We start from the raw sequence: 23544 nt of genomic DNA, 5'->3' as shown, positions 1-23544 counted from the left end.
TTGTGTCAAAATGGAAAAAATTAAATTGAGTGGAGAGCCACTGTGTACTCAGAAAAAAGCTGTGACTTCAGAGCAGTCACTTAAGTTTTGTACAAGAATAGATGGAAAGAGAGCTCCTTGCTCCTTTTTCCACATCATATCAACAGCAAATAGGCCATTTTTCCTTAGTGTGCAGCAGCTGCACTCCAAATAGGGCAGATCAATTAATAGAGTAAGTGGGCAGTCAGATATGCCCTTCAAAAACCTGCACGTGGCCGTAATTCTTTAGTTTCTCACATTGCACCTCTCAGGGAAATTGTGGGGCTGGAACTGTTTTCATTCCTATCATGATGAACAAGATTTTCCACATATTTACAGTTTGTCTCTCAATTCCCATGTAACTGGAAAATTAATAAAGAATTTATGGCTAAAAGGGTAGAAATAAAAGGAGTATAAGAGCTGGTGTACAGTAAATCAATATAATCAGGAGGCATTGATCAGTGGAACACAAAATGTTTTCATTGCCTTAAAAGTCAATATTGCAGCGGGAAAAATAGATGTACACAATCATATACACTCAGCTTAGCCACTAAACACTTCACAGGCAAAGCTCAGTGTTTTTAAGTGTTCTAGAGCTCGCTTGCTTTCATTTCTTTTGTGTGAGTCTGTTGCTTTAGAAAAACAGGTAAGAGTCAGGATGCCTGATGTTAATACAGATTTTTATTATGTTCTTCTTTTTGGCATTCTTCCTGTGCTTCACAGTGAGCAGTACTTAGCAGAGAACTCATCAAAGACTGAATGTAGATCCTACTTAATAATGAGCACATTTAAAGATATTCTTGAACCAGTAAGAGAATGGAGTTCAATATAGGTTACTATTATTTTATTTTTTCTATAGTGACTAAAAGCACTAGTCTTTAGTTAAGCCCCTGAGCATGTAAGTGTTATATAGATGTAGATGAAAACACTGAACTTTGCCCCAAACAATTTAAAACCTACATTGTCAATAGACAAACTTTGGAAAGTGCAGAGAAGAAAATGAAAAAGGTCAGTAAAAGAATGTGTAATGCTGGGGACACATACATGTGATAAACTACAGAGGTGAGGTTTGCACATCGTCCTGGAAGAGTATGAGCCAGGCAAAACCAGAGAAAAGCAGAATCAAAATGAAGGATGCTGAGCCCAGCTTAGGGTGTTGGGTATGGGAAGATGAGAAAGGTGGTGCCTGAGAAATATGGAGTAAAGGCTATAAAAACTCCAAGCAACCAGGATATAAAATTTAGAGACAGAGTTCATCTTAAGTATTATTATGAAATTCCCTCATTTGCTTCCCAACTCTCTACATAAGCTGGCAGGTCCCTCCAGTTGTTCCAGCTGTCAGTGCAAATTGCTGATGGTCTTCAAGTTTTTCTAAAGTTAATTATTTAACTGGTTTAAATGTTATTAGACCTTATGCTTTTGTCCTGTCCGGAGATTGTATGACACTTTGTTCCTTTCCTTTGGCATTGAAGCATTGACACAAAAGACGTGGTTAAAGGCTGTTGCTGCTGATGTCAGTTGAAGTCTGGGGCATTGGATTCAGTGAGTTAATTCAGTTTTCTTCCTTGTTACCATTTGCATTTTAATGAAGGCTCTTTGCCTGAGATCCCTCTGAGATCACTAAAAATTTTCACTGGCTGTGAGTCAGTGATTAGTTGATATGATTATTTATATTAAATATGCAACCAGGGGCTGAATTCCTGGTGCTTTTGAAGTCACTCTGCCATGCTGGTAGTCCTCATGGATGCGATTCATCTGACAACAGATTCTGACATGTAGATCTGAACAAGTGGTGATATTCTTTTACCATTGATGATTTACTGTAATCCTACAGTAATTCCTAAAATAGATCTTGTGATTCTTTTCCTTAGAAGCATCTGTTTCTCTCACAAGAAACAAGCACAGCCTAGGCTGACATCTACACCCAAAGTTACAGGAGATGAATTCCAGCCTTCACAACCAATCTTTCCTAGTGAGTTTAGAGGATGAAGGTGAAAGGTGAGGATGCAGGTGTTTCTCAGAGAGGGGATGTTTTCTGTTGAAGGGAGGGATCTGGGTATATTCCCAGCACAACTGATGCCAAATCTGACCTACCAAGTAGCATATGTGTTACTATGTTTGAAAGTTCAAACATATTTTAACAGTCATTGTTATCATCACGTTTTCTACAAAATAAACTCCCTTTCTCCTCAATATGAGTCTTCTCCCAGTTCAATTTTAGTGCTTTAATACTCTCCACTGTGTTTTACATTTCTTGGCCCACTCCTAGTACCTCTTCTACGTTTATTTTCTCCACTGTCAAAGCAAATTTTCAATTTCCCTTCCATATTCCTACTCTCTCCTCCTTGGAATAGTGTGTTTTTTTGTTTCCTTGCTCCCTCCCTTGGTCACATCTCTCTTTTCTCCCCAGCCTGCCTGTCCTTCTTTCTCCCTTTTCTCCTGTCTTACTATGAGTCTTTTACCCTTCCCATCCCCATTTTCCTCACCTAACCCTCCCAAGAACATGCTTTGGAGCACAGCCAGTACTGGATTTTAACAGCCACAGTCTGGTGGGCAGAAGATGATGCCACACCAATGGCCAGACTTCGCTGTGCCACCACCTCGTGCTCCAACCACATTTTCTGCTAGGTACTCATTGTTCCTCTGCCATCTCCTGCCAAACTCCACACAGCTGAAATGGTTACCGCTGTAAACAGCTGCTCCGATCCATGTGTCCCGCGGGCTAAGGTATTGACCATTGGAACACTGCCTTAAAATAATCAATAACTGCGGGTGACACGCCAACCTCTCACTGGCCAACCAGGGATAACTTGGGGTATTTCCTCATTCTCAGGGAGAAACAGCTATTTGCTTAATAGAGGCCGTCACCCAAAAACATTGCTGTGCCTTGCTCAGACAGCAGCATTCCAGGAGAGAGGAGCTGGAAAGCCTGAATCCAGCTGTGGGGAGCTCTGGAGGCCATCTTAGCCCTGCTTAGAAGGTAAGCAGAAGTATTTACATGCTTACTGCAGCATTAAGAAGCAAAACTTTCTAAAAACCTCACTAAAAATCAGAAGCTTGCTCTAGCCACCTTGCTTAATGAAGCTGTAGAATGTGCTTTTGTTCGGTGAATTAATAAAGTGTTTTAAGTGCTTCTGGCAAACTGGAATGTTTTCCTAAGCTATAATAACACATGCAGATGCTCTAATGTGCACAGGTGGCAAAGCGGCATTGATTTTGGTGGTAGAGGCTCTCACTAGGTCTGGTGATTGTTGTTTAGGTAAGTTCTCCCTGCAGTTTGAAGTGGTATTGAGATAGGTCAGACAGAAAGGGCTGGAACCCCCAGCTCTTCCAGCCAAAGCAGCGGCATGCTGCTTTGCGCCGTACAAGAACTGGGCCCTCTGGTGATGTACAAAAGATGCAGAAGAGAATTTATAACTCAACTCCAAGGCTTAGTTTTTATGTAAGGAGGTTAGGCTGTGCCTGTGCTTGTTTGCTTCTCTCTTGGTAGGAGAAGTAGGTGAGGTTGGGCAAACAAATAGAAAAGCTAAAGCTGGAATGAGATGGGAAAGCAGGCAGGCAAGAGTTAGTGTAAAAAAATAACCTAGGCACTGGTTATTTGAAAGACAGGTGAAATATCCAGTATTCTTTCCATTTTCTTCCATTCCCATTCCCCACTTCATCTTTCACATGCACATTGCTGGTCTGTTTAGATTTTTACCTCTTTGAGATAAGGCTTTCTCCAGAGGCTTGCAAAATGCTTTGCCAAATTTTGAGCACTGTGTAAACAACAGGTAATGACCATAAACACAGAAATATCTCTGTTAAAAATGATCCCATCTGGAATAGTTTAATGCCAGTTAGCTTATTTTAAAGACGGATGATAAAGCTCAACAAGAGTGCAAAGTGCTCAGAAGAAAATGCATATAAGCACAGTGCTCTTGTTGAACTCATAGAAGCAAAGAACTATGCAAATTTTTTGCTACAGAAATGCAAACTCAGAAGAAGTTTCTGGCAGCTACATCTGCTTCACAGCAATATATGGCAGCCCATAAAGTCTTTCTGTTTTCCCTCTCATTTGAATAGGTCAGAGGACATCTCACCTGATATCTTACCTAATCTTTACCATGCTCATTCTGTCACTAAATTATGTTTTAGTCTGTCTCTGCCTCTCTCAAATGGCTTCAAGCTACCTTTCACATCTTTTTTTTTCTTGCTTGGAAACCCAACCTTAATTGATTTCTTTGTTTCTAGCCTGCTTAATGCCTTCTCCACACCAATCTTTGTCATAAAACTTCCCAGATTAGCCAAGACACATGAGCAAATTGAGGGACATTTCACTGCTGACGGTCTCAGTTATTACAAAAACTATTTGCACATAACGAGCAAAGGCATCTGCATGTGCATGAAATGGTATGTGTCCACATCCTCTTCCTTTCTTGCATTTGGTAACTGACTCACAAGAGAGCAAAGCCCTTTTAGTCATAAACTGACACTTCTCTCTGAGGATAGAAATCCACAGCTTGATATTTTGTATTTTCATGCACGTTTTATATTTTTATGCATTTGAAAACCTTGAAGCTATGATAAAACACCATGAAGAAGCTGCAATCAGTTTGTGCCATAAAGTTGAAGGTAGTATGCAAGTTCAATAACCTCTGACTCAGTAGTTTGAAATTTCCAAACTGACATGGAGATATATCTGTGGATCCACTTTTGTACTGATCAGGATTTTTTCTCTGGCTGTAGATCACAGCATATGTGCAGTGTGAGCTGAGGCTGTAGACGTTGATGAAGAGTGGTCTAATAAAAGCCTACAAAAAACTGGGGGGTGACAGAGGTGATGGAGTGGTGTGAGAGGATACAATGAGGAACAACAGCCCTGTTTACAGCTTTGGAGATCCAGACTGGGCACGAGAAGAGATTTTTTCATCAAGAGATTGGGTCAATCCTGCAACAGGTCACCCAGAGAGGCAGTGGTGACTCCATCCTTAGGGACTTTTTCAAGCTCAGCTACACAAAGCCATGGCTGACCCAGTGACCTAGTGTTGGTGGTAGTCCTGCTTTCAGCAGGAGGTTGGACTGGACACCTGCAGAGATCTCTCTCAATCAGTGCTTCATTTATGCTCATTCTTTGCTTTTAAAAAAAGAACCTGAATGCTATGAACTACTACGCTACTGTATGTTATGACAGATCTCTGAAAATGAGATGGGATATTTTTTGACCTGCCCTTAGCAAACAAACACAGAATTAGACAAGATTTCAGCTTTTCAGATATTTAAGGGTAGGTGCCAAACAAGCCCATAATCCACAGTCTTATCAACCTTTATGTGCAGAATAAGCACATCACAGTAAACAGTAATAAATATTTCTCTGATTCTTGCTGAGGGTGTAATTTTGACGGAAATAGAGGAAATGCAGGTGGTGGGCACCATGGGATGGTTTTCCTGCTTGTCCCAGTGCCAAGGCAGGGTTGAACATTCACATGGTATCTTTGGTAGCTATTTCCTGCTCTTCTAGACCTTCAGTGAAAGAGATTTCAAATCAGCTTCCCAAGACAGTGGTCCCGGAAAATCCAGGGCATCTGTAGTGGTTTTAGTACGGGCTAAATGTTAGTGCACCCACTAGAAATTATTTACTTATTTAGTTGCTGTGAGATATGGATTAGGAGGAGGAGGGCAAAACAGGCCCAAAACTTTAAGGGGTATAAAGAAAACTTTATTAACAGAATTTAAAGGAAAATAATAAGAAAATCAGAATAAATCTTCAGAACACTTCCTCCCACACCCTCTTTTCTCTCCCCCTGACAACACAAAGAAACAAAACTTGGAACTTTTACTTAGTTTATCACTTCTAAAATAATCTTTCTTTAGTTTACTTAGGAAGAGGAGTCTCTCTTGCCATGCTATGGAGACTTTTTTACAAGAAATAGTTTCTGTGTATCTTCAATGTCATAGCAAATCAGCCACCCGGGAAAGGATATTTTTTTTCAGTGTAAATGTCTTTCTTATGCTTTGCAGCTTTCTCAAAGCTGCTTTTATGGGCTATGTCAATTTATGGGGCACTATTTTAGGGATGAGTTGTTTTAAAAACAAAAGGTCTTTTTTTTTTTATCTCTGGGAATAGAGATTTTACTTCTTCTATCCCTGGGGCAAAGTGTCTCATTTCTATCTTTTTCTGTTTAAGCTTTTTATTGGATATTAGCTTTTTTAGCATTTATATGCTTTAGCATGAGTGGGTTTTTTCATTGGCTGTGGTGAACAATGCATTACTTTATGCACTTTATGAATTACAGGGAAAAAATGAAGTTTGATGTATCAAAAGGTGTGTCTCCACTATAGCTTCACAAAAGAATTTCAGCCTCAGACTAAGGCATCCCCTTAAATCCTCTCCCATCTAGAATTTGACTTCTTTACTGACTTCAGTAAGGTTTCTCTACGTCTTCACTCTTTTTTTCCCTGATTTGGGAGAGAATTAGTGTTTTTAGGTTGGTTTGTTCTTAAGTTTTATCAACTGAAACAGTTTTTATAATCTTGCAGCATTGAAAGGTTGATCTCATCTAGGCTTTGCAATTGAGGAATCGCTGTGTCATTTGCTGCTGGTTGCATGGTCCCCGCCAGCACCATGTGAGTCACGCTGGCCGACAGAATGTGCGGCTTTTTCTTCATGAATGGCACCAGGAAAAAGAGACAAAACTGCTGCTGCTGCTTTTGTCTTTCTGTTTGCAGCATGGCTGGCTAAAAGCGGCTAAGCAAATCAAGCCCATCGCGGGTCATGCCGAGATAGCTGCGGCCAGGCAGTCTCAGCCATGGCTGCACCTGGACTGGGCCAGCAGCGGCTGTTTTTGGCCATTTCTGACCTTGGGGCTGTCTCCAGTGCCGGCCGTGGTTTTGGAGTAAAGAGAAGTTTCTGTGCGAGCCACGCTGAGCTAGCCCTGGCCGCACAGCGCCGTCTCCGCCACGCCAACTCCGTCCTAGCAGCGCTGGCTGTGCGTGATCCGCGGCACTGGGACAGGCTCAGTGGCACGGCCCGCAGGTAGCAGGAGTCTCAGCCAAGCAGCCTGCGTGAGCCTGGCCTGGCTAGGCCTGGCCTGGCCGCACAGGGCCAGCCCAGGCCTGGCTGGGTCCTTCTCCAGTGGCCAGAAGCCAAGAGAGCTTCCCCGCCCCAGCCCATCTTTGAATGTGTTTTCATAGGGGCGCATCCAGCTCTTCTAAGTGGCTCAACTGGGTGTCAATCTTCAGCCCGCTGGGATTGATACCCTGCCAGCCAGGGTATCTGCTTGTGGGCTCATGGTTTTGTTACTGATATTCCCAATGGACAGACAATTGTCCATCAACAACTCCAATGAAACTCTCTGGTAATTTCCTACCAACACAGGTTTAGTCCTACAATTTTAAATATATTAAATTAAACATTCCAGCGGTGAATAATTCAATTTTGAATAAATTATCTGAGGGGAACAGGGTCTGTAGAACAGGATTATCTGTGTAAGTCTTACATGAAAGATTTCTTTCTCCAAAATTGATTCTTCTTTCATTGAAGTGTAAAACTGCTGAAATCTGGTGCTCCTTGCGCTGCAATAACCTAAACCTCTCTGTATCTTTCCTGAGCAGAGAGCTGCCATGTGCACGGGGAGGTGTTCAAAGTGCATTGGGATCACCCTCCTCCCACTGGCAGTATGTGCCATTGTCTCCAACATTCTACTGTACTTCCCCAATGGACAAGTACTGCAGCTCAGCGAGATAACTGATTTAGTCTGGTTTTTCCATGGCATTCTGGGAGCTGGGATACTGGTAAGAGATTAATATTTCTTGTGAGTTTTGTTCAGTTTTGTTTTAAATTTGGGGGCAAGAAAAAGATCGTAAAAATGTGTTTTGCATAAACACATGAACAGCTTGAATGAGAAGTTGGGTATGTAACTGAGAAAATGAATTTAAGGCAAAAAAAGTGTCTAGTCAAAGAAATACAAAACATTCCTGAAATAAATATCAGGACTCCAAGTTAGGATGAAGCACTAGGCCTGACTACTCAGGAGTGAAAGCAAAGCTGAGGTCAGCTGGAGGTGGTGAGTTTTCACTATTGTCTGCACCCCCACGTTACTCCTCCAACTGATTTTATGTACACACAATTCACAAAAACATTAAGGGAAAAAACTGAAACATATTTCAGCAGGTGTTAGTTTGAGACCCAGCTAACACTTGACAAATGCGGAGCTGCAAATGGCTTAATAAGCTGATTGCCTCCTGTTCCTACACTCCCACCCACCTTCTTTTGGATTGGATCTGGTTTGAATGTGCTCTTCTATAACTAGTTCTCCATTCCAGGCCTCAGGAAAGATCACTTTTATGTGAATATCCATGTCTAGAAGGGAACATGTTGGGGAATACTTATCTTTCCAGTTCATCAGAAAGCCTGCTCCCCTTGTGCTCTTTCAATTATCTACCCAAGTGCAGTTAAAAAGCTGAGCAAGTAACATGCATATGACCAGTACTGGGCACAGAGCTGGCCAAAAAATAAAATAATCTTTAAGAATAATTAACTTATAAAAAAAAGTAGATCTCATTTACAGCCAGCCTATGATGCTGCTGCTGCTTAAGTCTATGGAAAGCCTGCAGTGGATCTGGTTCATACTCATCTTTCCCAAAGCAGAAACATGGCATAAAGTCATTCAGTGAACTGTTCTCCACCAGCAGCTTGTCTGCTTCTTCTTGTGGCTACCACTTGGGCCTATTACTCATGCTGAGCTTGAACATAAGCATGAGTTTGCAGAAGGAAGAAGTGCAACTACATGAGAAACCTTGTGGAAAATTTGTGTCACTGCAAGCCCAGGAGTCATTGGCATTCAATGAAAGGAAAGGAAAGATGTTAGACGTGAGAGCATCATTGGCTCATTGAAAACATGCCTTCTTTTAAGGCTTCCACACAGCCTTGCCTGTGGCCAGCAGCACATACATCAAAAATGAGAACAGTTAGTCAGAGGAGAGGAAAAATTTGCATTGACCTTCAAAACACAGCATTAGGAGTAATTATTGATCCACAAACAATGCTGTTAAGTGTGCATATTTTCCATAAAACAGCATGAGAAATGCCCACAGGTAAGAGGAAAGAAAGCATTATCATCAGCTCCATCTTCCAGGTGCTGGCAGCATGGGAAAATGAAGATTGGCTTTTCAGTATTCTAAGGAGTTAAAACAAGGGACAGGATGTTCCACAACTGGAGTCTGATCCATATCCTGACACTATATAGTGAGGAAAGATGAATCTGCAATATGTTCCCCCATGCACCTGGATTCCTCCCAAAGGAAACTGAGGCAAGTCATGCCAACAGGTTGCCCAATCTTGGAGAATCTCCCTTCAACTAGGATGCAACCTTCAGAGTGAAGACTGTGGGAGAAACTTCAGAACAGCCTGGCTTAGCTCTGTGAGGCAGTAAACCTCCCTCCACCTGGGACCTTCATCTGTAGACTGATACACAGATCGTCAGTGTACCCTTTGGCTGAGTAGCCAGCTCCTCCCTTTCCTCCTCTGCTAAATTTCTAATGGAAATTATATTACATGAAAACCTCTCAATTTCCTTATTTCGAATATTTAGGATGTAAAGAGCGTAAGACTGGCTCTATGTGTCACAGTAATGCCTTTCCTCATAGAAAGCCTGTGTGCAACAGAAGGAAAGGTTTGACTAAGCCATGGCTCACACACAGCTCTTGTTTTACTGAACAGCCAAACCCAGCAAATTCCCATGCATATGTCAAAAGGCAGGTGTTTATAATCAGGCACTGCATAAAAAGAAAGCTGCCAAGCAAACCCTTCATCCTGAGCCAGGCTAATAGATGACACAAAAGTGTTTGTCACTTAGATGGGAAACCTCGAAAGAAAAATGACAGCCCTGGAGGAAAAGGAGTGCTGGTTTGATGGGCAGAGGTATTAACACTTCTTCTGAGTGCCAGACAGTAGAACACTGGGGCTGAGGCTGCCTTAGGGACCATTTGTGATTATTTAAGAGAGGACTTCTTTGCAGGAAGAGAAACATCTTTTTCACCTCAATGCTCTACTTCTGCAGGCTTCCGGATGTGGTCCAGCCACCACTGTAGGTGCTGCAGGTTGCCTCTAGGGTGTGCATAAAAGGCAACAGAGAATAAATACTTGGAAAAATATTTAGGAGTCTACAAATCTAAGCAAGTTTCATAACAATATCCTACGCTGTTCAACAGAGATATTCACACTACTCACATAAATTCCAAGGACTTTGTTCATCATGGACATTCCGCTTTTCCTCACCTACATGACAAAAAATCTTGGCAGAACCTAGTCAGGCCATTTTTACAGTTTTTACCTTTTATGTCTGTTTGATTGATTGATTGATTGATTGACTGATTGATTTGGGTTCTCCTTCTTTCATTAATTTGATGGTAACCATTTCCTACTTTTTTAAATACTCCATTATTTGTGCTGCTCTTTGATATGCTTTAGCCAGCACTGGTGTGTAGAGACAAGGCAGTGGGAGTGTGCTGGCTGCACAGCCACACCCACAAGAGCTTTCTTGCCCTCTGGCTACCAAACTAAAGGCAACTTTTCCTAACTCCAGAGTTATCTGTGAGGCAGCATTGTATCTCCAGTCATAGATGGTTACTGACTGCATTGTATTGGTCCAGCTCCTCCTGATAATTACCATGGAGAAATCTGATGTGAACTGTAAGTTCCTCATTGACTGAAGTCCATCTTGTAGGTTTGCCAGAAGTTTAGCACAAAACAAACAAACAAACAAACAAACAAACAAACACAAACAAACAAACAAACCCCAAAACCAAAAACAATCAAAGGCAGATTTTTTTCAAGAAGCTCAAAGCTGATTTCCTAATTATAATCCAGAGCAGAATGCTCAGGAGGTTTTACACTGACTATAATTCTTAGTCCAGCTATGTATCTTTTCTGAGCAGAAATCCAGTTTTCTCAAAACTGACACATTTTTTTCCAAACAAAAAACCCCAACAATACTGTGCTGAACCTTTTTATACCCTGAAAAAAGCAGTATAGCTTCAGCAATCAGAATTGATGTACCAGCAATTTGCCAGACAGCTCTAGCTGTAATCCCACACTTATTTCCAAGTAACTCTTCAGCAGCACCAACATCCAAGCAGGTGTAACTCCCAGAGAAGAGTCAGAAGGTGACTTACATTGGAGGAACATGATGCCCAAGGTCTAAGAATTTAAAAGCCACCCCAGCAGAAGCGCTGCACACCAATTCAGCCTGTGCTTTTCTTACAGGTTATTTTGCCGGCATTCATGACGCTGGGAGCAGGTGGAGCAGGATGTTGCGCTAATAGATGTGGGGTAAGTGGATATTCATGTGTTGAAATGGCCCTACAGAGTTGGTGCAATAGCTCTTTAAATGGCTGCTCAGCAAGTGGAAATGTGCAGTGACAAACCATCACACCACTGTCAGCAGCCATGTCAGGGAAATGGAGAAGAGGAGCTTGATCTGCAGAGTCCCTGGGCTGGGGCTGAGAGCTCAGTTAGCCAACAGGAACATTAAGATGTTGCAGCTGCTGATACCAGGGAAATTGGCCTGGCCCGGTGCTGGAGCCCTTAGGCACAACGCTGAGGGCAAAGGGGACTACATCCCCTAAAGTAAAACGTGGCTCCAGCTTCCCCTGCTCAAGGCAATCATAAAGACTGAGACAGTTTCTTGTTCCTCCTCCTTCCACAGAGTCCTGTCTCCTCTATACCCTTCCATGTCAATCTGCTCTTCCACAGGGTCATCCCTGCTTTTCTCTGTAGGGATACATACGTCCCTTATTTGCATGTCCATGCCAAAAGTGTGAGATGCTGCATCTGGCACTGAGGAGCCAGCACTGTATCTTGCAGTTCTGACTATTAGTTCACATGTGCCCAAATATTATGCATGTAAAATGCGAAAATGCAATTTAGGCTCTCTGACATCTAAAGAAAGGCCAGAGAGATGTTTTACTTGATAATTAAGAATATTATAAAGCAACATGTTATAAAGGCATCTCCACTCCTCCTCAAGCCCTGGGCACAGATTTATGTGTGGCTATCATTATTGGCAAGAATAAACAGACTTAAAAATTTTTTGAGTCTGCATCCTCCCCAGAAGCAGCCTGGAATGAGAGATTCCATGCAATAAAGTAACTTCTGTACTCTTCAATTAATATTTAGTCTGATCCATGAGAAAACCTTTGCCCCTTTAAAACATTTTACTTAAATTAATTCATGATTCATAATACCAAAATAGCATTCTTTATTAGGATGTCACACATTAGGAAGGCCATTCCAAGTGACATGCTATTACATTGGTTTTACCAAATGTCATATGCACAGACAGGATGCTAACAATGGCCAAGCAGGCCAGCTGCAGAGCTGGGGCGAGATCCTAGGCACCCTGCAAACAGTGCCTAAGCCAGCTGCTTTGCTTGATTTTGAGTGATGTAGAAAGCAGTGTGGTGTGGAGAAAGCTACAGTTGTGGTTCCTACGCTCGCTGGATCTGTTAAGTCATGAGTGGAAATCCAGCTGAACTGGGCTGAGTTCACACAACATCTCAGTTGTCTTTTCTCCACCCTTCATCCCAGTCTTAAATATTACAGACCCAAGAGTCAAACTTCCCCAGGCTGCCTGGGTTCGCTCACCAGCCCAACAACGCAATGAGTAGCACAATGTCATCCTGCAGCCCACATCCACAGACCCACCATGATCCTCTATTCTCCCCCTCCTCTTTCACTGTCTGAGCCATTCCTAGCAGCAGTACATCAATGCCAGATACCCTGTCTGCATCACTGACTGGTTACCTACAAGCTGTTCCTGCTCTTCTTTATTTGCTGTTATGGAGGAATCAATTATATATTAAGAAAGCAATTTGATTATCCACTGTGATATTTTGTAGAATTGGAAAAATCACAGAATCACTAAGGTTGGGAAAAAAACTCCAAGTTCATCAACCTTCAAATGAATACCACCATGCCCACTAAACCATATCACAAAGTGGCTGATGGTCAAGTGATGAAGCTACCCAAACCAAACTGGAAAATAGGCTTAGTGAGGAGAGCCTATCTATGAAAATGCTGTCTTTTTGAACACACACCCCTCTGGAGTCACACACCTCTGTGAAGCAGAAAGGGTGAAGCTCTACCCCCTATGTTTTAAACAGACTGTGGCTCAAAGTAGGGATGAGATGGGGACATGAGCGAAGAATGAGTGGCTGTGAACAACCCCAAAAACAAGTTTATCCTGCACAGCTCCTGGGGAAGTGTGATTTCCAAACATTCAAAAAGAGGTTAGTGTTGCAGGGAGATCTGAAGGCTGATGGTCTGCTTCTTCAAGGGAAGAAACTTCAGGCAAAATTTGCTTTGTGGAGTTTGGGAATCCATGATTTCCCTCTGGCTGCCCTGGAAGGCCTGGGACCCTGGCAGGGGTTCAGGAACCCCCCTGTACAGAGCCCCAAGAGACACTGTCTCTGATCTCTGTCCAGGCAAAAGAGTTTTCAATCTTACAGGATTAATTACAAGCTCTGAGTGTTTGATATAAGTAATACTTAAATGTGGCACAGGTGCAAAAGTAAAATTTTAAGATTCTAGATTAGGGGTCCAAAGGGGACAAGATGGAGGAAATTGGGTGTGTCTTGTCCTTTTTCTCCTTCTTCATGCCCTCCATGTTTCACTGTAGTGTTGGCATTTTTCTGTTGGTTTAGGCTGGGGACACACTGTTCAACGTAGACGATAGATATTGGCACATTATTGTAAATATAGCACAGGTAGTTTCTGGTATTTAATGTTTGTAACATCCCACTGAGGGCAGAGCCCCACACGCTGCCCTGCAGGACAGACCTGTGGCAGGGCAGCAGAACATGTTAGAGATAAGCAAGAATAAACAACCTTGAAAACAGCACAGATGAATTATGGCACACTTCTTTGGCAATGGGGCAGAAAGACAGAGACTTTCTACAATCTCGGAATATCAATACCTCAGATTCCGACAGTAGAGAGTGGAAGAAAATGCACAGATGACCACAGCAGGGATGCTTAGCTGTCCTGACTATAAGGGCTGTATATGAAGGCAGGGTAGGTATGGTGTGAGGCCCTGGAGAGCAGAGGGCTCCTGGGATTAGTTCAAACATCCACAATGTCAGCAACCTCCCAGAGTGCCAGAGCTCCTTGGGAAACAGGTCTGGATGGACCTACTAAGGGGTCTCCACCTACTGGCAGAGAAACAGCCCTCATGGAACTACTCAGGACCCTCTGTAATCCAAAGGCAAGTTTGAGCACCTTTCTGCTTTGGAGATCTTAGGTATAAAATGATAACTTACACTGAATACTCCAAATTGCAGAATTGCTTATAATAGTAAAAAAAAACCAAAAAAAAATAAAAGGTTAAAGAATTATTACTGATCAGAATTATTGTTCAATCAAACATAATGTTTTCCTCAGGTCAGGAACTCTGTTCTATTTTATTTTGCCCAATTCCTCGTTTAATAGTTTCAGACTTCATCAAAGACCTATACACACTGCAAAGTATCTTCAACAGTAATAAAAATTACTGTATTTCTCATACTTTTTATTCACTAAAGTGAGTTTTCCAGTTCACAGTGATTACATGCTACATTAAGTTTTTTCATTATTCAACTTTAAATTAATATTTACAACCATACATCAATGGCTTCTTGTCCTTGCATTGCAAAATAATGAATTTGGAAAGTAATAGATTTAGAAAGCTTCAGTGTCTTGCAGCTTAGCACGTACACATCTGAAATCATCCACTGCACTGACGTGATGAGGAAAAAGACGCACCCAAAATTCAGCTTCTCTCATTGCATCAGCAAACATATACTCCAGTATTTCTAAGTCTTCCTTAAGAGTTACTAGTAGAACAAGAATAGCCATAGCAGCCTTCCGGACAAACGTAAGCAAAGATATCCAGATAACCAGATAGAACAACAATTTCATCAAAAACAAACAAACCAAACCAAAAACCCACAAAAAACCCCAAAACCCACTTCCAGACAAAGAAACAGAGAAGAAAGAAATGTGTATAGAAAAAGAACCAGGGTATTAAAGATCAGCACAAGTTGGGACAGGAGGAACTTGGTAAATTCACCAAAGTAGCTGATGCAAACATTCAAAGAATGAATTCTAAGAGTCTTCATCAGCTCACCAGGGACAGTTCAGTTAAAGGATAAAGCAGGGAAAATCAGCAAAAACGGTCAGCAAAATCTTTTCAGGAGTACAGAACAGGTCAACATAATGGGAAACAAATTTCAACACACTCAAGCATCCCAGGTTAGGCCTCCTGTTGCAATTAAGGACACAAATGAGGAAATGAAATATTTCAAAGAGAAGTACAACTAGGGAAGATTATGAAAGTTTGAGATGATTAAATAGTTAATAAAATTATTGGATTTTCACAGATTATGAGGCAAGACTCCAGAAAAGTCTCCAGATCAGTAGACAAAATGGGGAAATGCCCCTGCATATCTAGAAAATGTGAGAATCTAACAGCTGTAGCAACTGCAGACTCCTCTTTCAGTGACAAGTGTCTGTCTAGATGATCTTGTACACAGTAAGGAAATAGTTGGGATGAGGCTAGTCATACAGTCAAGAGATTCTAAATGAGACAATCATGTGACAGAGCATAGTCATCACAGATAACGCCGACAAGTACTACTAGCACTAACTGCTATCATAAAACATAGCAATGCCAAAAGAACGTTTGACTTTTTCTTCATTATTATCTTTGGGATGCCCTGTACTGCTATGCTGTACTAAAATGAATTGCTAACATAATTAAGAGCCTTCAACCAAGAAGCAGAATGCACAGTTAAAATAAATGAGAAAACAAGTGGGGAAAAGTGATTCAGAATAGGTAGGAGTTTCAAAGAGAGCATCAGTCAGTCACCTTCACCACAAGGCATGGCTGGTAATCTTACTTTGAGAGACAGTGCATCAGCTACAACCCAGACGCTGTTTTGGTCCAGGACAATAGACTAAATTACCTACATTTTGCTGACAATGGAGCTCTGCTAAGAGGCAATTCAGCCAACATGCAGATAAAGACTAGGAAAAGAGTATCCATCTTTGCAAGAAAAGACTGAATTGTTAATCAGTTATGATTAAATAAATCCCATGAGAAATCCCAGCACCTTTAACTCAAGGATTGCTTTAGAGGCAAAACAATACAAAAAATTAGCCAATTCACACACCAGCATCGTGCAAGGTTCTACAGAAAGCAGTTGGCTGGCTGGAAACTGCATTCACCAGCCTGAATGTGTTCAGACAGTGAAGACTTTTCAAGGCTTTGTCAAAAAACTCCAACATGAGTGGATATTTCCATTTGATTCTGTAGTACAGTGGTCTGTGGAACAACTGGGACTAGGAGAAGGTTTCTACCTGCCTTGTGAGGTGGTGGACTTAACCTGGTATTTGCTGGCAACAGGGAATTATTAGATTTGAGATATTTGGCTTCAAACCTGAGTCATGGATGAGAGTATTTTGTATGTGTTTCCTTGGTCATGCTGTTGCCCTGACTTTAAGGCAGGCCTGCTGCCTTCTCCCTGCTCCAGGTCTTCCCCTGGCTCTATGGCAGAGTTGTGAACAACCAACAGTGATTCTTAACAAGACTATTGAGAAGCCTGTCCTAGATGCACCACCAGTAGCAGCACCCTGGGACTTTTATTTCTATAGACAAACAGCAACTGGATGCATCCCATTCATTACTAGAAAACTAGAATGGAATAAAGGTAACATTTCTGTGGGAGTGGCCGATGTAAAACATGAGTGCATTACATACAATTTGAAGTCACTGCTGGTTTGTTGCCTCATGAAGCACAATTAGATTTCTCAACGTGAGAAGTGATAATCACGTGTCATGGTGTTGCAAAATGAAGGAAAGCAGCAATAAGAAAGGCCATCAATTAGCAAAAACAATTAATGCATCTTCTGTTGCATTCGTACTTGGTTCAGTAGTTGCTTGCCTTTTTCTGTTGGGCCAAGGGCCAAGGAAAGAGAAGAGTTGGAAATGCCAAGGCACATGATACAGAACAGATCAATCCAGGACTGGCCTTATACTGGCTTTTAAAAGAAAGCTCACCAGATTTTTCATAATTGATAGCTTAAGCATAAAACTCAGTAAGTTCTTTAACATCTGGCACAGCTACAACAGTCAAAGAAGGAGTCAACTATTTTTTACTCCCACAAATGTAGTAGCAGTAGTAGTTTCAGCATAAAGCAAGAGACAAGAAAGATAATTCTTTCTCATTCATTGTGAGTTCTCCATGCTACTCAAACCTCTGTGCACACAATGTTGAAGGTTATTTCCCTTTCAGATGCTGCTGTCAATGATCCTGTCTGTGCTGGGATTTGCAGGAGGAGCATACTGTGTGGTCATCTCTTTGTTGGGTCTGATTGGGGGTCCTCTGTGTGACACAGGTGATGGAGAATACCTCTACCCTTTCAGGAATGACACTCTGGAGTGAGTATGGCTTACAGGCTATTCCAATTTTGCTTTCTGTGATCCCTTCCCCCCTATCTTTTTAAAGTGAACTTGAATTTTTCCAAAATGAACTGATAATTCATTTTCAAAATGAACTGATGGCTCATACAGGTATGCACCCTGTGCACACCTAAACTCACACTTCTCTGAGTAGCATGTTCCAGCTGGTCATCTCTTTGACCAAAGAATCCTCCTTGGGCAAATTGCCTAAGTTTCATCTGCTGTTCTTGCCTCAAGCCCCTTGTGCAATTTGCACCATGCTTTCAAAATCCAGTGAGCTATGACTTTGTTTACCGTGCCACATTAATCTGTTAAATAATCAAGAATTCAGCCTGCTTTACCTACTTCTGAAAAGCAAAGCAAAAATCTCTGAATCTTTAAAGTCAACCTTGACAACTATGCTCTTCAAATCAGAGCTAGAGATAATGAATGGACTGGGCTGAGACACCACAGCAGGAACGAAGGATGGAGACACATTTTAAAACCATTATGGACCTTTCTCTTCAGTTATTAACATAATTTTGCCCTACAACAAAGAGGAGATTCTTGTGCATGCAACAAAGTACAAATGTGGCTCTCTTCCCTAATTATCAGTTGCATCTCTGCAAAGGGAATTCTAGGGAGAATCACCAGCTTTGACCTTTTTTTATAGCACAACCTGAGATTCACTTTGTGCAGTCAAGTTCAGAAAATGAAATGCTGGAAATCAGAGAAAGCATTCTCAAGTTTTTACTTTCTAATATCTTGCCAATTATTTTCCTCCATCATAGAGACAATTATTTGTTTAACCAGACAACATGGAGCATTTGCAAACAACCTGAAAACATCATCATTTGGAATATTGTCCTTTTCTCTATTCTCCTGATCATCGGTGTGATTGAAGCTATTCTTTGCTTCATTCAAGTCATCAATGGACTCACTGGCTTCATATGTGGCACATGTATGAGGAGAAGAAAGGTTGGTATGCAGTAAAAGGGATCTTTTTGTTCTTTCCAGTTTTATTTTTCAGGCTCTAGTAATGGTACATGAGCAGAAAGATTTGCACAGTCCCTGGACAAGCTCCCCTGGGCAGTATAGATGCATTTGCACACTCTCTTTCTGTCTGTCACATTATAGTCAGGGATTACCTGGTCCTCAGATTTTTCTAAACAGCAATATGACATATTGACATACTCATTGCATGGCTCTGTTGCTATTTAAGAAGCCTTCTTGATAAAGTGTAATGACCCTCCCTAGCATATGTAAGTGAGACACAAAAAGTTGAGATGTTTTAAATTGGTCAAACATAATAATGTTGTTGTTTTACAGAATGGAAGAAAACATCTTCCAAATTTCATTTATCACTATTGATTCCTTTTCATTGTACAAGATATTTGCACTAAGTCAGATATCCCCTGTAATATTAATTAATCATCTTTCATTCATTGCCTTTCAGACAAATATTTCTGGAATGTGAATGACCTACAAGGAATGCCAAGACAAGCCCAAAAATGCCGATTCACATACAATAAGGATAGTGCACTGTGCTGTTTTATTTATGGGGGGACAACGAAAAAAAACAATGTTCCGGTGTTTCACGGAGCAAAATAATTTTTTTATAAAGAAGTCAGGGTAGAAAAGGGCTAGATCATCTCAATCTGAGACTCCACATTTTCATCTCTCTAAAAATACCTGCTAAACCTCAGGTACTGGCAAAAACATTAATCTGTCTGGCCCTTACTGCTGTACTTTTGTGTAAAGCACAACAGTCCTCAGATAAAAGATCACCACTTGCCCTCTCATGTATGTGGGAAATAGAGATGTTGTTAACTTATCAGCTGCATGAAGCAGCTGCTCTCTGGCTGATGTAAATAATATTCTGTCCTCCCCGAATCTCACCATGAGCTCACCTGTCTGTTCCTATTAATTTTCAAATGGGGTACTCACAGATTTGAATGAGGATGAACAGAGAATATATCTAGCAGTGTTTGAGACACTGCAGAGGGAACTGGAAAACATGGTTTTCAGCTCCTTCTGCCACCCTGGAGCCAGGTCCCCTTGCCAGAGCCCAGGGCACTTCTAAATTACTTCTTCAGGAGCATCTGAGAGTTGTGGCAGCCTTAGAGGAGCGTTTGGGTCAACACAGACAGTAGGGTTTGCAGCAAGAGTTTAGAAATGTCTGGTTTAACAAAAGGGTGAAGAACCTCACCACCAATTTTGCCTTCATGAAACTGCCTAAGAATTTCACTAACTTCCACACAGGTTTATAGGGCTGTTCTAGAATAGAGCACATGGATCAAGGAATTAACTCACCAATGATAAATGTAGTAATTATGTGCAGCTTAGTAATAAATAGAAGCTATAATCTGAAGGCAGAAAATTGCATCAGCATTAGTTTTTTAGCAACGGCAATACCAACCAGGAACTCCATAATTCCTCATCATCACTCAAGAGCAAGCTCTTAATCTTGAGCTAATGTCCATGACTGGGAAATTTCAGAAAACTCATCATTTCAGTGACTTCCTCAAAGGTTAATTCTTGGAGATGAACTGTCTTTGGCAGCCAAACTGTGAAATAATCTTTACCCATCCTGAATGCACGTAGGCAGCTATGAAAACCTGAACATACTTAAAGCACTTTGAAGATATTTTTCCTGATTTATGTTTCCTCAGAGTTGTTTGTATTTCTGCACTGTAGTGTGGGAGCAAGCTCTTTAAATGCACTTATTGCAGATATGTGGCTTGTTGTGCTGTCCTTTAATGCAACATGCAAAATGCTTCACATTCTCCTTTATATAAAATTAAGACAAAAAGGTCAGTTGCCTAGATGAGGAACATATGCACCTTGGAGCATAGTTTCATGCCTAGAAGGAGGAAATTTAACCTATTAAATTTAAATGCAACTTCTGTGAAAAAGAAAGTGTAAGACTTGTTGAAGTGTGCAATCCATCACTAGGTGCATCCAAACCTGCCAGGTGGCTTAAAAAGCTCATGTTCTTTGCCAGCAGTGAGGCATGGACAGTGCAACCACATACAGCAGACAGCAAACCAGGAAAAGAGTTTAAGAGGCAGTGGGAAAGAAGGATAGTTGCATGTAGTCAGGTGGAGAGAGACTCCTTCATCAGCACAGGGGCTCTATGAACTCTTCAATCCCTAAATACCCACCCTTCCTCATCCCTTAGTTTTGACTCCCTGACTCTCACCTTTGGGACAAAGCCAAGTTTGGATGTGCTTGCACCAGGAGAGGAAGAGATACCCACTGGCACACCTCCCGCACAGGAAAATAAGTGCACTGTGCTGCTGCCATCTGCTTGTTCCAGGCTGTCCTGCCCTGGGGATGTCTGTGTGCTCCTGGGAACACCCTCTGTCCTGCCAACCATGTGACCACTGGCCTCACTGATATATGTAAATATTAAAAATTGCTATTCTGAACTTATTTTCTGACTTCATTTGTGTGGTCTGAAGGACTTGTGAGCTCAAACTACCTCCAATAAGAAGATAAATGGAATAACAGAGAAAGCAGAGTTAAATCATTTTACTTGAGTCACCATGAAGAAGTCTCTTCTAGGACAGGCATAGAGATATACAGGCCATGGGGAGAGGCAACCTTCCCCCAGCCCACACTGAATGGGATGCATAAGGCAAGTGGGAGGCATTGCCTTCCTGAGCAAGGTTCAGTTGTTCACCATGGAACATCTGGTGCCATTTGCAGTGCAGCAAAGAACACAGTCACAGATGTCCAGAGAGACAAGAGTCTTATCTGGAGCTAACAACATGGAGATGTGGCTGACCAAAGCAATGAGCTGTCCCTTGCAAACACAAGGATGATAAAAATTCATTTAGTGAAAGTACATAAAGGTGACTAAAATTAGATTAAATTATTTCAGTTCATGCTTTTTTGGATCCCGCAAAGCACCTTTTACATGATTCAAAGCCTGTGCTCTCAGAAGTGACACCACAGCCTTCTTCAGAAGCCATCCAGCACATGGCAACAGGGGCAGCTCCTCATGCCGAGCACTGCAGGGAGACCTGTGAACCCAAGCTCTTCTGGTGGGCAAGGCTTCTAAAGAAAATGTCTGCATAATACTAAATATAATAAAACGTTTGATTTGAACAGAGAGTTGGCATGACTGAAGATAAGATTATCATGGTTCAGAATTAGGATTGCAACATATTTTAGGTTATTGGTTTGGGTTTTTTTCCAAAATAGAAAAAATTCTTTCAAGTAAATCTCCTAGCAAAGGACAAGACAAATTTTGTCTTTGAAATGTTTTTTGTATTGTATACATGAAGAACTTAGTAAAACTAAGGAAGTTATTCTTCTATATCTGACTTTTCTCTATATTCATTGCTCTATCTTAGCTTTTTCTGTATCTATCAACTTTAAATAATTAATAGTAAAAAATTACCCAGACATAAAGACAAAACTATTTGTGTAATTTTGATATTAATTCACTGTGCAATCACACTGCACAGGCTCTGACTGAAGAACTTAAATATGTTGGGTTTGCATCAAATTATCCCTGTCTGTCCTGCCTTTGAAACTCATGCAGGTGATCAGCCACTTGCAATTAGAACTAACTTGGGACAGGAATAAAACTTTAGACCAAGGACATAATCTGAAAAATGTTAATGTTTGGAGAACAACAACCCCGTGTTTCAGCTGTCAGGATCAAGGACACAATCCAAATACCTGGGCTGGACACCACAGACTAGTTCATACCCTCTCATTTCAAGAGGAACTGTCAGTTCATTTTGATGCAAATGGCTTAGATGCCTCAGGGCCCGGCACTCACTATTCTCGAATTTTTTGGCTTGCAGAGCAAAGTAGACCAGTGAGAAGTTGATCCTTGCAGACCTCAGAGTGCCATGGCCTCTGCTCTACTGCCCCAGTCCCAGTTCTGTGCCTCTGCAAATAAACTTTAAAAATCCCAAACGGAATTTAAAAAAACCCCAGACTCTCGGAGTGCTTTATTTAATCTTCTACAGAGCACCAGCTCTTTGTGCTTGTCCCTTTCCAGAGAAGTGACAGCCACCCTTCAGAAATGCCCTTCCCTGTAGGACCTCTCTCACCTGGATCCACCCCTTTTGTCCTGAACCCATGAGCCACAGAGAGCCATCTAAAGCCCATCAGCAATCATGTAGCACATTTTACCCAGAAAAGAAGAGCAAAGGCATGGTCTTAGGGACAGACACCACTGCTTTGTCCATCTTTATTTCTTCAGCTTCAATGCTGAGTATGAGTAGCTCGCTAGAGTGCTTAGACTTACAAAGCTATAAGTGCTCACTACAGTGCAGATCATTTCTACAACACATAGAAAACTTCACTGGACACAGCACTTCTCTACTTTCCCTGTTCTTATCAACCCATGTCAGAGTCTGTTCCATCAAAGTCAACTAACAAGTGTAAGAGTTAAGAGGTCAGCTGAGTATTGTAGAGTCACAGAATGGTTTGAGTTAGAAGGGACTTTACAATCATCTAGTTCCAACTCCCTGACACAGGCAGGGACACCTTCCACCAGATCAGGTTTCTCAGAACCCTGTCCAACACAGCCTTGAGACTTCCAGGGATGGGGCACCCACAACTCCTCTGGGCAACCTGTGCCAGAGCCTCACCACCCTCACAGTAAGGAATTTCTTTGTGATATCTAATCCAAACCTACCTTTTTTCAGTTTAAAGTTATTATTCCTTATCCTGTCACTACATGCCCTTATAAAAAGTCTCTCCTCAGCTTTCTTGTATTCCCTTCAGCTACTGGAAAGGACTTGTATCCCCTAAGCTCAAAACCCTTGGAGGTACACCGGAGTATCTTGGCTGCTATTCCAAGAGGGTAAGATGTCTCCAACAGAGACTGTAACCTCTGCTTGGCTTGAGTGGACATCTCAGAGGTTTTATAGCATCTCAGGTGACACCAGCCACCTCTATGTGAGCATTCAAGTCAAGTTCTGAAACATCTACTGGGTACAGTGACACTGCTCTTAGAAGCAACCCTGAGTTCATCAGTCTGAGACCTGGCCTCACTCTGTCCTACCTCACAAGACTAGAAACAGGACAGTCAATTCCCCCTAAG

The 23544-nt window shown here is 41.6% G+C and overlaps 1 protein-coding gene across 1 annotated transcript; it reads left to right on the top strand.

Moving 5' to 3' along the window:
* The first annotated feature begins 2907 nt into the window (after positions 1 to 2907).
* On the top strand, positions 2908 to 23249 carry LOC110478386 (transmembrane 4 L6 family member 1). Its single transcript, XM_021544954.2, has 7 exons — positions 2908 to 2998; positions 7612 to 7791; positions 11264 to 11329; positions 17329 to 17474; positions 18266 to 18452; positions 18931 to 20878; positions 23226 to 23249. Exons 2-6 carry the CDS (start codon positions 7621 to 7623, stop codon positions 18949 to 18951), a joined length of 591 nt encoding a protein of 196 aa, XP_021400629.2. The 5' UTR covers positions 2908 to 2998; positions 7612 to 7620; the 3' UTR covers positions 18952 to 20878; positions 23226 to 23249.
* The last annotated feature ends 295 nt before the right edge of the window (positions 23250 to 23544 follow it).

The sequence above is a fragment of the Lonchura striata genome, chromosome 2 (assembly GCF_046129695.1).
Source record: "Lonchura striata isolate bLonStr1 chromosome 2, bLonStr1.mat, whole genome shotgun sequence".
Lineage (NCBI taxonomy): Eukaryota > Metazoa > Chordata > Aves > Passeriformes > Estrildidae > Lonchura > Lonchura striata.
The sequence above is the reverse complement of the archived record's forward strand: the minus strand, read 5'-3'. Positions and strand labels throughout refer to the sequence as shown.

What these genes read in the sequence shown, in the direction of transcription:
- LOC110478386 (XM_021544954.2), top strand. Translation starts at nt 7,621, where the DNA reads ATGTGCACGGGGAGGTGTTCAAAGTGCATTGGGATCACCCTCCTCCCA. An exon ending in TTCTGGGAGCTGGGATACTG is followed by an intron (nt 7,792 to 11,263) that starts GTAAGAGATTAA and finishes CTTTTCTTACAG; the next exon opens with GTTATTTTGCCGGCATTCAT. An exon ending in GTTGCGCTAATAGATGTGGG is followed by an intron (nt 11,330 to 17,328) that starts GTAAGTGGATAT and finishes TTTCCCTTTCAG; the next exon opens with ATGCTGCTGTCAATGATCCT.